Genomic DNA, 18,487 nt, shown 5'->3' with positions numbered 1-18,487 from the left:
TCAAAAGGCATTGAAAAGCTTCAGGAATGCATCATTTGCACATGATGGGTATTAATTTTTAATCAACACCCCTGGCGAGTTGACAAATTATCTAATAGGGATCACAGCCTTTCATTTACCTTGAACCTGAGCTCAGTAGACCAGTGTATTTTGCAGCCTCTGTCAGAATTAAGACTTGCAACTCTGCGCTCCAAATCATTTTTCACATTCACACACTCTAATTGTCCCTTAAATATGGAGTGAAATGCTCACACTGTAGGCTGATGTAAAGGAGCGCAATGTTTCAGCTTAGCAAAACTAAACGTATATACACAGTGATTAAATTATCAATTTTACAATCACCATGTCCTAGGCGGCAAACACTCTTCAGAATGCACACTGATCCTTACTGAGGGAGACTCAGCCAAGTCTCTGGCTGTCTCTGGACTGGGAGTCATCGGGCGTGACCGTTACGGGGTGTTCCCTCTGAGAGGAAAGATCCTGAACGTGCGAGAGGCAACACACAAGCAGGTATCTGACTGGATGACATATCGTTGTTAAATTTATAAAGTGAGAAGACCCACAGCATGCTGACTTCTTTGGAATCCTGGTTGTAGTCTGTATGAGCTACCCACAGTTTTTATGATTCAGCTAGTTATGCAAAATCAATGAGCCAAAAGCAGCTAAGATTTGCTTAAATTGGCATTTATTCTTAAGCTTTATTACGTATTTTTTTACATCTGGTCCTACCTTTTTTGTCAACAGATCATGGAAAATGCTGAGATTAACAACATCATCAAAATTGTAGGCCTTCAGTACAAAAAGAGCTATGATGACCCAGAGTCACTGAGGAGTCTGCGCTACGGCAGGATCATGATCATGACGGATCAGGTGACCTTCTTTGTGGATACTCTGCACACAGTTTTACCATAGTTAGATCCAATGGTTTTATCAGTAGTTCTAACATTTCTCATCTTGTCACAGGATCAAGATGGCTCCCACATCAAAGGTCTTCTTATCAACTTCTTCCACCACAACTGGCCATCCCTACTGAAACACACATTCCTGGAGGAGTTTATCACACCCATTGTCAAAGTAAGACTGACACACAGTAAACATAAACAAAAAACACACTGATATTTAACTGAGGAGTAGCACTGCTGTGCGTCCCTGTGTGTGTACACAGATAAGGCGGACGGGTCATAAAAAGCATCATCCTGATCAATAACGGGTGGGATGAGAGCAGTGAAATACATTATCAATGAAGAAAATATGAATGACATTACCTGCAGTGATCCTCAAGTAGCAGAAATGATATGCGTATCTCTCTAAATTTGCAATGACACTTTGCGCTGCACTGTGCTCCCAGCATGAGATGGAGCCCCTAATACTGATTGTTTTCATAACTGGTAAATTTGCAGGGAAAAATGTATAAGTATACAGGATGAAAACTCATCACAAACGTACAGTAAAATTTAACCTCATTCATGGCAATTTTTTGTCTTCAGGCGACCAAGAACAAGCAGGAGCTGGCCTTCTACAGCATTCCAGAGTTTGATGAGTGGAAGAAACAGACAGAGAACTATAAAACCTGGCATATAAAGTACTACAAAGGTTTGCTGCTCCTGTATTTGAGATATATATATTATTATTATTATTATTATTATTATTATTATTATTATTATTATTATTATTATCATTATTATTATTACTATTATTATTACTATTATTATTATTATTTATATATATATTATTTATATTTATCTATATCAATATATACTTTGCAGATAAAATTCTGTTTATATGGTAAAGTTCCTTCTGTTATTAAAAAATGGTAAATTTGTGTTCCAGGTTTGGGTACAAGTACAAGCAAAGAGGCAAAAGAATACTTCGCTGACATGGAGAAGCATCGCATCACATTCAGATACAGTGGTGCAGAGGATGATGCCGCCATCACTCTGGTGAATTTAATGCCACAATCTATCCATCCATCCATCCATCCATCCATCCATGTTTAATGCTGTTAGTAGTGTTGCACGTTAAACCGAGCCCAGCCCAGTTTGTTGAAAACAATACTTTTTCGCGTTTTATTAGTATCGGTACTTTATGAACTTTGTGCCACATCGGGCAGCGTGTCTGTGTGCAGCTTCTCTCTGCTTCCTCACTGCCTGCAGCCAGAGTGGGCGTGGTTTCACAGTGACAGACAGTCACAGAGCAGAGCAAGACAGACATGGCTGAAAGTGGCATGAGTGCTCCTGCCGACCATCCTAGGCTTGTTGAAAAAGCAGACGCACGGAGCGAAATATGGAAATATTTCGCTTAGGTTGCCGACAGTAAGGGCAAGCCCACGGACACCACAAAGCCCGTCTGTAAACGACGCTTTAAATCCGTAATGACCAAGGGAGCCATCATGTCCAACTCGGCGAAACATCTAGCTGACAGACATGCGGACTTGTTCAAAGAGTTCAAAGAGCTGCAGGTTAGCGATGGATAACAAATATCCACCGGATGGAAGTCAAGCGAGTTTTTTTTGGAGACAAACAAACTTTCTTCACCATCAGAGTTGCACGAGGCAGTCAGGGGTAAAGCTAACTGTTTAACAGTCTGATGTGGTTCCACACATCTCTGTTAGTGATGGGAACGGCAGTTCTTTTTACTGTACTGAATCTCTAGAATCCGTTCATTAAAATGATTTGTTCAAAAGATTCGTTCATCGACTCGTGCAGTGCTCTCCAACTCCCTGAACAGATACACAGCCAAACGATCCGTCATTCAGTTCATGATTCAGCCCTGAGGTTCACGTTCACTTACTGAGGGAAGGTGCGTTCACGGACTATAGTACACAATCATTCGCGGGAGACGCAGCGCTGCTTTGAGTGGTATACATGCACTAAAATTATTACACGGTGAAAGTGTCCTCTGTGCACAGTAAAATCATTTAACATGATGCTACACGGATGTTAGCAACACAGCGCTAATTTTAGCAGTACGGTTACTGAACGTCAATCAACTCCTCTGCCCTGAGTGAGTGAGTGACACAGCGCCACTTTCAGCACAGTACATGAACGAGAATCACGTCTTCAGCGACGCAAATCATGACTGAGTGACAGCGCACGCAGCGCAGTGATTCACGTCCTCAGCAGGTCGTTCAATGAACGAACTGAGCGACGCAAATTACGTTTGCGAACGTGAGTGACAGCGCAAACGTGATTCGCGTCCTCAGCAGGTCGTTCAATGAACGTGTGCAGTAGGTTTGTGAATCATGAACGAATCACAGCACAAACGTGACTCGCGTTCGCTCAGGCGTCAACAACAGTCCCTCCCCGCCCGCACGCTGGCTGCGTCGTTCGCCGAAGATTCACAAGTGAGTCGCGGCAGTTCCACTCCTGGCCGGCATGCTTGCGGCTGAGCTCAACTGAACTGAGAAAGGAACAAATCCGTTCATGAAGTGATTCCGTTCAGTTCGTTCACTCAAAAGATTTGTTCGTTCGAACGACACATTCGCGACCGACACAACACTAATCTCTGTATGCAAACGCAACGTTCACACTGGTAACATGAACTTTACCATAACATAGGATGGTGCTCACAAGTATGCTGATCAGCAACACCACTTATAAATTATCTATTTTAAGTCAGTCAGTACTAGTAATGTAATCATAGCATGTACATTTTTGTCAATAATTTATAATATATATTGTAATTTATATGATTAGAAAATGGTCTGATTAGAGCACAGACCTCCACCAGGTCTGGGTCATTTGTGTTGTACTTTAGTGCACTAATGTAGTTTGCAGGCTAATAATCCAAGGTTTGAACCTTATTAACATGAAATGTAAATTGCAAAATCTCCCGTTGCGGGATGAATAAAGTATTATCTTATTTTCTGAATTGCCAGACTTACAGTTAATGTCACTTATGTTCATTATTTTTATGCTGAATGAAATTGTAGTTAACGTGCTGTTAATTTTTTTCTACTACAAGCACTGAGCTTTAAATGGAAAATCAGGTTATTTAATAATATCTGAGAGCAAATAAGACAAATGAACAAACAAGAAGACACTTATCTTCTTGGATACAGAGATGCTTTTAACCACATTGGCAGCTAAGTTAAACAGCTGCATAATCATTTCATTGTTGTTCTCACAGGTTAAGTAGCTATAAAGCTCAGCAGCTTTTACAAAAAAAGTGTTTTTTTTATTTTGCCTGTGTTTTAATAAAGATAAATAAATCATTTTAAGTTTCACATTCTATCATCTAATATTTTATTCCATTACTTTTGATGATGTTTTAGTTTTCCGCCGTGGTATCGTTTCAGTATTGGTATCGAGATATCTTAGGCAGTTATCGTACCGAAGTCATATTTTTGGTATCGTGACAACACTAGCTGTTAGTATATTGATGCTCTGTGCTTTGTTCCACACCAAGAAACTGTGTGCAGTAAATGGAGGTGGTGTTTCAGTGTTGTGTTTTTTTTTTTTTTTAATCTCCAGGCATTTAGTAAGAAAAAGACAGATGACAGGAAGGAGTGGTTAACTAATTTCATGGAGGACAGACGTCAGAGGAGGATGCACGGGTTGCCGGAGGTTTGTGGCTCGAGTTTTGCAATGATGAAAGAGCAAATACGAAGCAAGTGTGGGTGTGTGTGTGTGTGTGGGTGTGGGTGTAGGTGTGTGTGTGTGTGTGTGTGTGTGGGGGGGGGGGGGGGGGGGGGGGAGGTATGTATACTGCTCTCAATGTGGAAATCCTTTGGACTGAGCTTTACAAATTTTGATTAGGTGGATTCTGTTTGGTTTGTCTCAGATATCATTTCAACAAATAGATCTGCAAATAGATGTGGAGGCAGTTTATAAAACTTATTTCTGTGCTAAAATATATCTTTAATGTTTTATCAGTGTAGTTTTTAAAGCTGATTGAAGTATGTGTATTAATTTTACTATTATTTGTTTTGTTTATTTTCAGCAATACCTGTATGGAACTCAGGCTAGGCACCTCTCCTACAATGACTTCATCAACAAAGAGCTTATTCTGTTCTCTAACTCGGACAATGAGAGATCCATCCCATCCCTGGTTGACGGTTTGTACTCTCCCCTCAATTCTTGTTTGGTGTGCTACTTTGTGTTGGGATTTCTTTTCCTTCATCCAGTTCCACCACAGCTCTCTGTTCGGACTCTAGAAAAAAATGTTCTCTCTGCCTCTGTTGGGAAACTTGCCCAAACATCTTAAAACATGATTGGATGTGTGTGTCGTTCCAGGTTTAAAACCAGGCCAGAGGAAAGTGCTGTTCACCTGCATGAAGAGAAACGACAAGAGGGAAGTGAAGGTAGCACAGCTGGCTGGTTCAGTGGCAGAGATGTCTGCCTACCATCATGGAGAGGTACAATCAACTCAATGTGTGATGTGACACAGTGAACTGAGAGTAATCCTAACAATAACTTGTTTTTATGAGCTTACATGTGTTATTGCACTGATTCTCTATTCTGTTCACTACCACTAACCATCCATTTCTCATTTGTCCCTGTAGCAAGCTCTCATGATGACCATAGTGAACTTGGCCCAGAACTTTGTGGGCAGTAACAACGTAAACATCCTGCAGCCACTGGGTCAGTTTGGTACTCGCATCAATGGAGGCAAAGATGCTGCGAGCCCCCGTTACATCTTCACCATGCTCAGGTAAAGCAACAGTGAACGTAACAGTTCAGATTCTTTTGTATGTGCCAGTTTAGAATTTGACATAATCTTCTTGGTCTTCGTTTCTTTTTAATAACCTTCAGTAAACCTTTTGTATAAACTCTATAATAGGAATCATTTAGAAAACTTAACTCTTAAAATGTTGGTCTCATTTCCCACAGTCCTCTTGCCAAACTGTTGTTTCCAGCGGTGGATTTCAACCTGCTCAAGTTCCTATACGATGACAACCAAAAGGTGGAACCTGAGTGGTACATTCCCATTATTCCTATGGTGCTGGTGAATGGTGCTGAGGGTATCGGCACAGGCTGGGCTTGTAAGATCCCAAACTATGACCCCCGAGAGATCGTCAACAACATCAATCGCATGCTCAACCACCAGGACCCCCTGCCAATGGTAAACACTCAGAGCCTGAGTGCCCGACATCTGATTGATTATGGGTTGAGTTGTATGACATGGTGTTCCACAATGCGATAGCTTTATCCTTATTATCTCTTGTTGTATTTGACTATCAAGGGCAAAGTTGCCAACTTATGAGTGGAACTGCTGAATGTCGTGAAGGGATTTACAAGATTTCTTTATGTAGGTCTAATGACATGGGTGTATTTGTTTGATATTTAATTCTGTCAAAATGATTCCATTCTATTTGTTTTTTTGTCTGCAGACCAGCTCTCAATTAAATTTCCCGAAAATCCATATCACAGCATTTATCAGATACTATATATCAACATTTCCATATAAGAAATTACATGACCTGATATAGATTATTTATCTGTCTCTAACCATGAATAATTTCATGAAAAGTGGAAGTTAGTTTATCAAAATGTGAGAGCCTTAAATTATAACTACAACCAACAGGATAGTCACTGTATAATCCAGAGCCTCACTCTTGTCTCAATGCCGGAATCTTTAGTGTTGCCAAGAGAGCAAACAGTATAATAAAGTGACTTAGATTTCAGATCAATGGGCCAAGAAATTGATTTGTTTACTCCTGCAATGATTCAAATAAAAGTTGTCAAGAATTAGGAGTCTGAATGTAGTTTTGCCCAACATTGCTTTTCCTAAAATTCTATTACATTGTTGTGGAAACAAAACATAGAAACACCTTTGGCAGCTTTGACCACAGTTTTTTGGCTGATAAGCATGCTAGCAGTACACAGATCCAAGGCGTGTTGTTTGTAGTGCAGATGCAGACAGCAGAGTGTCTGCTTCAAAAGTTGTTATATTTCTTGAGATGAACAATTAGATCATTATCTCTGTTTTTCTTTCTGTCTGATTGTTGTCCCCAAACAGCTTCCCAGCTATAAAAACTTCAAAGGTGTGATTCATGAACTGGGTCAGAACCAGTACCTGGTCAGTGGAGAGGTGTCGGTCATCGACAGAAACACCATTGAGATTACTGAGCTTCCTGTTCGGACATGGACACAGGTACAGTTCAGCCTCTTCTCTCTAAGATGTCTCTTTATTGGATTTTTTTCTCCTCAGATAGAAGTAAAGTGGTCTCTATATGAAGAACTGCAACATTTTAGGATAGTAGGAAACGATCCCAAACAATAATTCATGCTGCAAGCAGGGTTTTATAGGCCCTCGCTTCATGCACGTCAGGCTGCGGCACCAATGGAGGGCGCGCTCACCTGTTACTTGCATGTCACGTTGTAGTGTATGATGTTGAGAAAACAACCAGAAAATGTCATGTAAATCGGATGATGTTTGTCTGACTTCCTGTGTCCAGTGGGTGGTGCTATGGATATGACACAGTTTTGATGCATAGATGTATTCAGGGCAACACCCACTACATGTGTGAGCAATTTGGTGTAGATGGGAAGTTCTATATTGAAGTTTAACGGACTTACTGCTTCATGGCAAAGCATTGCAATGGGCCACACCACCATGCCCACCAGGTGTAACGCAGGCAAAAGCTTTTGATAGCTTTTCATCTTCAAGGTGTGAAGATGATAGTGACTGAATGTGAAGTCTGTGGGGTAAAATCTGTAGGGGTGGTTTGTTAAAGCATGAGGCATGGAAATGTTTCAAAATGGCGGCAAAAATCAAAATGGCCGACTTACTATTGATGCATAGACTTTTTCAGGGCCACACCCTCTACATGTATGAGCAATTTAGTGTAGATGGGAAATTGTATGTTGAAGTTCTAAGGACTTGATGCTTTATGGCGAAGCATCAAAGTGGGCCATACCACCACACCCACCAGGTATGACATAGGCGCTTTTAATAACTTTTCATCTTCAAGGTCTGAGGATGATAGTCACTGAATGTGACTCCCGTTGGACTGAGAGTTTTGGTCCCCCTACGTTTTATGTGCGTCTGGTCATGATACATTTGCACACGATAAATTTATGTGCGTGTAGGAGGCGGGGATTTACAGGCGCCTTATAGAGTCCCCTGGCCACACCCACACCCAGTGACCTTGAATTATCACAGTTTTCGCTAGATGTTACGTATATTCCAAGTTTGGTGAGTTTGGGGGTATCATCAGGCCTCCAAAACTGTGCTTACTAGCTAATACTAATAAATATTATCACTAATAATCATCCTAGCGATTCCAATAGGTCCTGGCACTGGTCTCAGGCTCAGGCCCCAATAAGAAAAAGAATGATAATCCCTTCAGATTCAATAGGGCCTACGCACTGGTCTGTGCTCAGGCCCTAATGATAAGATCTGTGGTATATCGTGATGTGTATGAATTGTGAGATATTTCCCTGCATTTCTTCCCACTTGTGTCCAGGCCTATAAGGAGTCTGTGCTGGAGCCCATGCTGCAGGGCAGTGACAAAACACCAGCTCTCATCAATGACTATAAAGAATACCACACAGACACCACAGTCAAGTTTATGGTCCGCATGTCAGAGGAGAAACTGGCCCAGGCTGAGGCAGCTGGTCTTCACAAAGTCTTCAAGCTGCAGTCCAGTCTCACTTGCAACTCCATGGTAAACAGATCTCAGTTTAACCTCAAGCAAAAAACAATTAATAGGAAAGTGTTTCTGCCTTCTGTTAGTATGTCATTAACTCATTATTCCACCTTGTGATCTTTCAGGTGCTGTTTGACCACATGGGTTGTCTGAAGAGGTACGATTCAGTACAAGACATCCTAAGGGAGTTCTATGAGCTACGCCTGCACTACTACAAATTGAGGAAGGACTGGTTGGTGGGCAGCCTGGGAGCGGAGGCCAACAAACTGTCCAATCAGGCTCGCTTTGTGCTGGAAAAGATTGAAGGAAAAGTTTCAATTGGTAAAAATGCTGCAATTCCCTTTTACAGAGTGGATGTGAGAGGCTAAATAGTTTCGTTTTTAACCTGTATTTTTATGTGAACAGAGAACAAATCCAAGCGTGAGCTAATACGCATGCTCGTCCAGAAAGGCTATGAGTCAGATCCTGTGGCTGCCTGGTCCAAGGCTCAAGAAAAGGTACTGTTAGAATTGTTGGGCTTACGTCTACACATATTCACACAGCAACATGACCGAAAGTAAGAATTAAAGGTCCCATATTATGAAAAACAAGTTTTCTCTGGTCTTTACATATATAAACTGGTCCTCCCTGAGCCTACCAACTCCCAGAATGAGGAAAGCAAACTAGTCATGCATCGTCTCTGCAGCCCACCCACTGGTAAAACGGCGCTCCTACAGGCTATTCAGATTCAGCTCCTGACGTTACGCAACGACAGGAGAGATTTTCATAGGCTGGCCTCCTCTGCGCGAAAACACTCCGAGTGTATCCCAGAGTGGGCGTTCAGACAGCTGAAATTCAGGACCACAGATGGGTTTGGGGCAGTGCATTTCAAATACAGTGTTGTTGGACCTCTGACAGCTGTGTGAAATTGATGAAAAACTGTATAATATGGGACCTTTAATTTGTCCTGGAATGAAAAGAAGAAGTAATTTTGCAACAGGAACAATCTTTGCTCTAACTATTAAAACAAACACGAGATGATCTTGCAGCTCTCCTTGGACTGCACAATACAGCCTGCCAGTAAAGACATTAATCACGACAGCCTGAGTTAGTTTCTTTTGATCGATTTTTCATGTGTTTTCTTTGACAGGCTCAGGAAGATTATAAAGATGGAAACGATAGCGACGGCTCGGTGGACTCTGGTTCCTCATCAGGGCCAAACTTCAACTACATCCTCAACATGCCTCTATGGTGCCTGACTAAAGAGAAGGTGGAGGAGCTGCTCAAGCAGAGGGACCTTAAGGTATTATTAATCAGTGTATTATTTCTATTTATCTCCTAATTCATATTAGACACCTGTCAGGGTTTTTGGTTATTTTAGTGACAATGATGACCAGAGCTACAGATTTAGTGGATGATGTGGTATAGTTGACATGTGAAGATTAACAAAGTGAATGTGTGCTGTTATACAGAGAGGAGAGCTGAATGACCTCCAGAGGAAAATCTCAGAGGATCTGTGGAAGGAGGACTTGGCAGTGTTCATTGAGGAGCTTGATGTAAGTCCTTAGTTTTTATACGTTTTTATTGATATCTCGGCACACAACACTTCAAAGCAGCCCCGGGTTGGAGTCCCGGCCTGCGGCCCTTTGCTGTGTGCTACTCCCCCTCCCTCTCATCCTGTTTCTTGTCATCTCTTCAGCTGTATTTACAATAATAAAGGCCAAAGAATATACAAAAAAACCAAAAACAAAACATATAATAGATGCTTACATAAATGCAACAGGCTTAACATCTCAATGAGGAATTATATATAGGACCATAAATGTACTTCTATCAGTGTTTCCCACAGGATTTTGTGAGACTGTGGTGGTGGATGTCAGACCCTCTAAGGGGCTCCGGGGGCAAGCTCCCCCGGAATTTTTTTTTTTACATTTTAAAGTTAAATGCATCAATCTGGTGCACTTTGAAAGCAAAATTAAGAGGCTAGATCTATGAAGAACTGTGTGCTCTTGTACACAATTTAATCACAAACACATTGGTTGTATATAGTGTTGCAAGGTAAACCAATACTAGAAAGGTATCGCGGTACCCAGCCGTTAAAAACAATACTTTTTCGCGTTTTATTAGTATCGGTACTTTATGAACTTGGTGCGACAGCAGGGCAGCGTGTCTGTGTGCAGCATCTCTCTGCTTCCTCACTGCCTGCAGCCAGAGTGGGCGTGGTTTCACAGTGACGGACAGTCACGCAGCAGAGCGAGACAGGCATGGCTGACAGTGGCATGAGTGCTCCTTCCGACCATTCTAGGCTTGTTGAAGAAGCAGACGCACGGAGAGAAATATGGAAATATTTCGCTCACGTTGCCGACAGTAAGGGCAAGCCCACGGACACCACAAAGCCCGTCTGTAAACAATGCTTTAAATCCGTAATGACCTAAGAAGCCAACACGTCCAACTTGGCGAAACATGTAGCTGACAGACATGCGGACTTGTTCAAAGAGTTCAAAGAGCTGCAGGTTAGCGATTAGGTAGCATTAATATCCCTCAGATGGAAGTCAAGCGAGGTTTTTTTTTGTGACAAGCAAACTTTTTTTACCATCAGAGTTGCACGAGGCAGTCAGGGGTAAAGCTAACTGTTTAACAGTCCGATGTGGTTCCTCACATCTCTGTATGCAAACGCAACGTTCACACTGGTAACATCAACTTTACCAGTACATGTGCTGGTGTTCTCAAATATGCTGATCAACAACACCACTAAGTCAATCAGTACTAGTAATATAATCATAGGATGTACATTTTTGTCAATAATTTATAATCTATATTGTAATTTATATTATTAGAATATGGTCTGATTAGAGCACAGACCTCCACCAGGTCCGGGTCAATTGTGTTGCACTTTAGTGCACTAATTTAGTTGCAGGCTAATAATCCACGGTTTGAACTTTATCATCATGAAATGCAAATTGCAAAATTTCCCTTTGTGGGATGAATAAAGTATTATCTTATTTTATGAATTGCCAGACTTACAGTTAATGTCATTTATGTTCATAATTTTTATGCTGAATAAAATTGTAGTTAACGTGCTGTTAATTTTTTTCTATTATGGAAAATCAGGTTATTTAATAATCTCTGAGAGCAAACAAGACAAATGAACAAAACAAGAAGACACTTATCTTCTTGGATACAGAGATGCTTGTAACCGGATTGGCAGCCAAGTTAAACAGCTGCATAATCATTTCATTGTTGTTCTAACATGTTAAGTAGCTATAAAGCTCAGCAGCTTTTACAAAAAAAGTTGTTGTTTTTTTACTGTGTTTAATAAAAAGAAATAAGTCATTTTAAGTTTCACATTCTGTCATCTAATATTTTATTCCATTACTTTTGATGATGATTTAGTTTTCCGCCTTGGTATTGTTTCAGTATCGGTATCGAGATATTTAAGCCAGGTATTGTACCGAAGTCATATTTTTGGTATCATGACAACACTAGTTGTATAGATACAAATGGTGAAAACACAAAATCAAATAGAGCATACATCTGAGCCATCAAAGAAATAAAGCAAAAGTGGTTACCTGTGTTGAATTAGTTTATTTTTTAGTTAATTTTTTAATAAATAATCAAACTGTAAGCTAAATTGTAATAAAAAATGAAATGAATTTGGAGGGTACATCATCAATTCATCATTAGTTGCAGCCTTAAGGGGAGACATGGCAGGCAAAAACATTTTGGGCTATTTTGCTTCCATAACCTGTCTTCTTTCAGACTAGTGGAAAGAAAAAATCCAAAATACACATTTATACAACTCTCCCTACATTCCACTCAAGCCAACGATGCACAGACAGCTGGGTCACTCACTGCTGCCAGCGCAATTTTTTACTTGCACTTTAGTTTTTGGAGCAGTTCGCATATTGACATTTTGCCGGCGGTAGTCCTGCACGGGTCTTATTTTGCAAACCCGGACCCAGCTGTATCCGCCATACTTAAAACCGCATCCGACCCGTTTTCCGACAGTATCACAAATTACATTCATCATCCTCAACTATACCGACGCCCGACCCCCCCCCCCCCCCAGAAGCAAAATTGGACAAACGCCATTTTTAAAAATAAAAGTAAGTAATGAAAGTGTGTATGAGTGTGCGCGTGCCACGTATAGCAAGGGGGGGGCAGAGCCAACTGACCGGGAGTGAGAGATGCTTTGCTGAAGCTGCAGCGCGAAACACAAGTTACAGATCTTTTATGTTATTATGAGAAGTGTGAGAATTTTTTCGGTTCACTCTGAGACTGTGGCGGGACAAATTAGACCATGGCGGGCCGCCACGGTCTAAGTAATTAATGGGAAACCCTGTCTATGTACATCAAGTACATTCTGTGTATTTCTCCATGGCAACCCGGATGCGAGAGGACGCTGGCATGAATATCGCCTCTTCTCGATCGGTGACAAAACGGCTTTTCTCTGTTAAACGAAGAAAGCCAAGTTGTCTTTACAAGCTCTGAGGCTGTGCTACTACCTTTGAAGCCTGCACACCTGAAGAATTGGCTCCATGGACTCACCTTTCTCCGCTGATCAGCTGTTAGCCTCACCGATCAGCTGTTAGCATAGCAATGCTAACTTATAAGCAGACGTACTCGATGCTCTGTGGGCTGTCCATGGCTGCTCCGCTGGTCCTTCCTCCACCACAACCTCTGGCTCCTTTGTCGCTCTCCTCTGCTGCTGTGGTCTCCCCCGGCTCACGGTGATGTTGGATGGTCGCTGCTCCCCTGTTGCTGGTGGGGTCTTCGGGTCTTCAGCGCGGGAGCTCCTGGACTTCTGCTGTCGCTTCGCACCGGGCTCCGTCGCTGGGACTGGATCTCTGGGTCTCCTGCGTTGCCCCTGCTGTGTGCACGGGGCCTCCAGACGCAAGTTCGCCTCTGGACGGAGGGTGCTGTTCCCTACGGTGCTGTTCCCTGCGGTGCTGGCGGTGCGGCTGTTCCCTCCGTGCTGACTGACAGGCGCTCCATTTATTCTTTGTTTTGTTTGTTTTCATATATGTTTGTTCCACTTTGTTAAGTGTCCTTGGGTACCCTGAAAGGCGCTATATAAATTGAAATTATCATTATTATTATTATTATTATTATTATTGTTATTATATTAGCTACTGCATAAGTAAAAATGACAATCCAATCGACAACATGTGATGGTCTTGGCTGATCAGAGAAAATGCCGTTTAGGGGCACTAATCCTGATCTGCCCTAGGGGCATGTGTATGACACCGTGTATGGGACATTTAATATGCATTATATTGCTACTTGTTCATATTTATTGAGGCATGTTTGATGTTTTCATATATGTTGTATTTGTGTTTCCTGCCAATAGGACTGCTGATGTAAATTAGCCTAAGGCTAACTCTGGTGCAATGCATTAAATGGTTAAATGTATGTTTTGATTGCACATTGTCCCCTACAAATAAAATTGAAATTTATAAATTTTTTATTGAAAAAAACATCAGTGGCAGTGAAACCTAATTCGTCTGAAAAATCTTTAGGCGGATACAGCCCTATCACATCATGCCAATACACTTGCCTTCAAAATAAAAATAAACAAATTGGTTGATTTCTACCACTTTCTACCTTCTTTTTTTTGTACACTAAGTTTGTAGCCTCGATACCAACATAAAGTAAAATGAACTGAAATGAATGGATTAATGAAAACAGTTTTTCTGTCAAAAAACGAGACTAAGAGCGGAGTTGGCCTTTGTCACAACTACACAAATCTGTGGAGAATGTATATTATGCTTATCCATGTAAGATATTTGAGTGCAGGTTATTCGACCTTTCTACCTGCCCTTTATTGGTGTTCGTGCTGGCCACTCATATATCAATACTGGCTTCTTTTTGAGAATCAAATGTATTGAGAAAGTAACCCTAACCCTAGTTGTATAACTTAACTAATATACACCATATAACTTATTTTCTCTGTTTTGTCTGTCAGAAACTGGAGGCCCAGGAGCGCGAGGAGCAGAGTTTAGGCAAGGCCATCAAGCTGGTTAAGGGAAAGGTGGGCAAGCCCAAAGTGAAGAAGATGAACCTGGAGGAGACAATGCCCTCTCCATTTGGTCGCAGGGTGGAGCCTCCTACTCAGGCACTCAAATCTGATGCAGCCAAGAAACTGACCAAAAAGAAGAAGGTAACGACTCCTGATGTAATCCTGAAATAAGAAGAGTCGGGCATCAGGTCTTGAGATTGTAACAGGTTGTGTTTTTCCCGCAGGGTGACGCAGACCTAGTGGTGAAGTTGGAATTTGATGATGATGGTTTAGGCGGTGAGGGAAGAACAGGAGAAAATGCTGCAGCCAAACCAAAGGCTCCACGTGTCAAGAAAGAGAAGAAAGAGCCTGGTAAGTACTAAACTGAGAACTTTTACTATTCCGTCAAACATGCTCAATTTATTTCTTTCTGACTTGACATTTCAATTATTTGACAATTGCCACTGTCCTAATGTCAAAGTACTGAATTAAGTAAATTAATAAATTAAGTTGAGGGTTGACTCTATCAGTACATCAATGATTTATCAGAACAGACGGATATTTGTCAACTGCAAATATCCAGAAATGGTGCAACCTTGTTTCTCCCAGGTATACTGTGTTGGACTAGTTTGAACATAGCTATTACCCTTGGCCTCTTTGATGCTTTGTACTGCAGTGAGAATTTTAAAATAAAAGCCAGAGACTCCTCAGTCCTAAGCGAGAATGCTTAGAGTCAACAAACAGGCTGGTGATCTTGTTTACTGTGTTACAGGGGTACCCAGAGTGAGAAAACCTCCAGCACCCAAAGGTGCTGCCTCTGCTAAGAAGGTGAAGAAGAGAAACCCCTGGTCTGAAGACGAGTCTAAGTCAGAAAGTGATCTGGAGGACAGTCAGCCCATTATCCCCAGAGAGAACAAGTCCCAGAGGGCATCAGGTAAAGTTGGCCCATTACATCTAGTATGAATATTCAGTGGCATCACTTGAGATGAGCTATTTATTGGGTCAGTATTAGAAACATTTATATTATTGACTGTTTATTGGTAACAGTGAAATTATTGCCAATAGCAAAACTGAATGGGAAGCCATACTGCTGTCACTAAGAAGTACAACATTTGCAAACTCTGATACAGTAGGTGGCAGAAGAGAAGCCCATTGTGCTCATGTTGTCTGCTGCTGAACTGCACCTGTGCAGAGCCAAACATGTCATCGCTGGTGTGGATGTTTTTACAGTTTTAATGGAAGATAACCCAATTGCAATTTACAACACATGTTCCACAAGGGTTCGAGGAAATAATTCTGAGTTTCAACTAATCATATAAGAGATATGAAACATTAAATCATCTTCTTGCAACACATCTAAGCCTTTCTTTCCCTCTGTGTGCGTAAACTACATGAAAGGAGCTTCTTTTTAAAATCCAAAAACGTGAAATTATGAAGTTTCTTATTGGTATCAGCAATGAGAAGCAGGTAATTATCGGTTATGGGCTGAAAGAAATCCGTATGCATCCCTTGTCATAAGTTGAACCACCGTCATATTTAAATTGTTCTCATGTTTACAATAGTGTGCATTTTGGCAGCAGTTTATAGTTGAAACAAGACGTATCTGCAACATCCTTATACTAAAAGCTGCCATTTTTAGTATCACCCAAGAAGTCTTGGGCGATGTGGCTGAAAAGTCTCTCATGATAGTAAAGTTTCCTAATGGTCGATATCGATAATTATCGATCATTTTTACCAACTTCTCCTACTTAACACTTTCACCATCACTTTTTTATCACAGGTGAAAAAGGGTTGAATTTAAACTCTTAATTTTTACCATGTTACTAAGGCACAGAGGTTATAATGTTTATGACAGCACAACAAGGAAAAAACACACAAATAACATGATGCAAATAAATAAAAAATAGTGCCATACCGGCGAGGTGACCTGTCCCTTTTTATACACAATTTCCTCAGTCATTGTTCGCTCCATTATCAAGGGATATTACAGGCTGTTTATTAGCTGGGGCTTATTTGTTTTATGTTTCCATTGGATTCTATTTAATGCATGCCCATGAAACTAACAAACATTTTTCTGTTGACTATTTTCTTATTGCTATCAATGACGTGTCTATCGCTGAAACATATTGCTATCATTTTATTGCTCAGGCCTACACCCAGGTCATTCACTTGAATCATGTAGATCTAAATTTTTTGGTAAAATTGGCGAATGTGTCTATCAAAACTTTTAATTTCATAGCAAAAATTAATGTGCGTTGTTACTCTTTTAGTGTTTAATGCACTTTATTTGCCCCGGCTAAAGTGTATTACATAAGAAATGTAAGACTTTGCCTCCCTAAACGCAGTGCATTTGAGATCAGAGCTGCCACACAGTCAAAAAACAAAGACTGTAATTGGTTGACAAGTCAGAAACACTGACCTCTGATTCGTTTACATCTTGGATGGCTAGTGGACAAAACAAGGAATTGTGGATTTATTTTAGTACAAAGTTTACGGTAGGCTTCAAGATAAAAGCTTTTTTCTAGCTAGCAACATTCCAGAGCTGTTTTTGTCTAAGACATTGACTCCAGAGTTAATTTGATGTTACGTAACACATCACATTACCAGCATTATGTAAAGTAATACATTAGATATTAGATATATATACATCAATTAAATCAACTCCACCAGCTTTGCCAACAGCAAAATTAAAGCAATGAACACATTAATGCATTGTTAATTACATTATAAAAACATGCAATCTGACATGTTAAATTTATGTTTACAAAGGCATTTTATCAAAAAGGGACACATTTTTTTCAAATGAGTTTGAAGGTGCAAATGGCAGAGCAATTTTCTTTAAAATAAAAGCAATGCTTTTAATAATTGCTTTGTCAATTGTAGTTTGATTTTAAGGTGATATTCTATTTTTTTCCTCTTGTCAACAAATGCCACGAAAAAGACCCATATCAACAACAGATGTATCTATTCTGTGTCATGGAACTACGTTGTTGTCTAAAAGTATTAAAAACACATCTGTAGCCAGACTTTTATTCATTACCATGACCATGCATGCTGTTGATTATTTAGACTTAATCGTACACACACATCACCCTGGTGCCTTCATGGACTCTTGTTTATTTCTATTATGAATAGATACAGCCCTAGACAGGAGCCATTCTTTTTACAGTGACGTGATGTCACAGTTTTTCAATCTTTTAGAGGAGAGAGACTGAATCCATTCAGTTTTCCTAACAACATATTTGAAAGTAGTATACATTTACAGTTTATCCCTTGAGACCAAATTGGTATTGCTTGTTTAACTGTTACAGCACCCATTCTGTGTTTGTTAGTCTCTGATTCTCTTGTAATATATACAAGTTTTTTGATGTTTCCCAGCAGGTATCACAGTATGATAGGGTGATTGGTAGCATTTTATTTCAATCCACTTAAAGGAGCCTGAAACCCCCCAAAAAACTTGAACTGGCTCTACGTTTGATAAGCCTATGTTGGCTTCAAGTGTCTGAGGACAGTCTGATGCAACCCCGCCGCAACATGAAGAATTATTACACAAGGTACCAAAATCCACTGTAATTATAATGTGGTATGGCACCCACTCTGCTCCTGTCTTTCAGCTTCCAAGCCAAAATACACGTTTGACTTCTCAGAGGAGGAGGATGAGGAAGAGGCTGATGAAGACGAGAACGGTGACGATGATGTGGCCTCTTCGCCAATGAGGTCTTTCAAAGATGACTTCACTTCCTCTGAGACCAAGGAGCGCTTCAATGACCATAATGATGACGAGGATGACGACAACGAAGTCTCCAGCTCTCCCCCAAAACAAAAGCCCATGTGAGATATCATATATATATATATATATATATATATATATATATATATATATATATATGTATATATGATATATATATATATATATA

At 40.6% G+C, this 18,487-nt stretch overlaps 1 protein-coding gene across 3 annotated transcripts in view; it reads left to right on the top strand.

Moving 5' to 3' along the window:
* The window catches only part of top2b (DNA topoisomerase II beta), a 40,494-nt gene that overhangs the window by 16,246 nt on the left and 5,761 nt on the right, over window positions 1-18,487 (top strand). For all 3 annotated transcript variants that reach the window (XM_030413155.1, XM_030413154.1, XM_030413153.1), the window contains exons 12-31: window positions 353-510; window positions 745-870; window positions 964-1,074; window positions 1,488-1,593; window positions 1,831-1,940; window positions 4,473-4,565; window positions 4,942-5,056; window positions 5,235-5,356; window positions 5,504-5,652; window positions 5,832-6,063; window positions 6,961-7,095; window positions 8,411-8,611; window positions 8,719-8,914; window positions 8,999-9,090; window positions 9,723-9,875; window positions 10,045-10,128; window positions 14,538-14,732; window positions 14,816-14,942; window positions 15,343-15,504; window positions 18,185-18,401. In XM_030413155.1, coding sequence (XP_030269015.1) covers window positions 353-510; window positions 745-870; window positions 964-1,074; window positions 1,488-1,593; window positions 1,831-1,940; window positions 4,473-4,565; window positions 4,942-5,056; window positions 5,235-5,356; window positions 5,504-5,652; window positions 5,832-6,063; window positions 6,961-7,095; window positions 8,411-8,611; window positions 8,719-8,914; window positions 8,999-9,090; window positions 9,723-9,875; window positions 10,045-10,128; window positions 14,538-14,732; window positions 14,816-14,942; window positions 15,343-15,504; window positions 18,185-18,401 — 2,884 coding nt within the window. The remainder of the gene's footprint in view (window positions 1-352; window positions 511-744; window positions 871-963; window positions 1,075-1,487; window positions 1,594-1,830; window positions 1,941-4,472; window positions 4,566-4,941; window positions 5,057-5,234; window positions 5,357-5,503; window positions 5,653-5,831; window positions 6,064-6,960; window positions 7,096-8,410; window positions 8,612-8,718; window positions 8,915-8,998; window positions 9,091-9,722; window positions 9,876-10,044; window positions 10,129-14,537; window positions 14,733-14,815; window positions 14,943-15,342; window positions 15,505-18,184; window positions 18,402-18,487) is intronic.

The sequence above is a fragment of the Sparus aurata genome, chromosome 3 (assembly GCF_900880675.1).
Source record: "Sparus aurata chromosome 3, fSpaAur1.1, whole genome shotgun sequence".
In the NCBI taxonomy this organism is placed as follows: domain Eukaryota; kingdom Metazoa; phylum Chordata; class Actinopteri; order Spariformes; family Sparidae; genus Sparus; species Sparus aurata.
The sequence above is the reverse complement of the archived record's forward strand: the minus strand, read 5'-3'. Positions and strand labels throughout refer to the sequence as shown.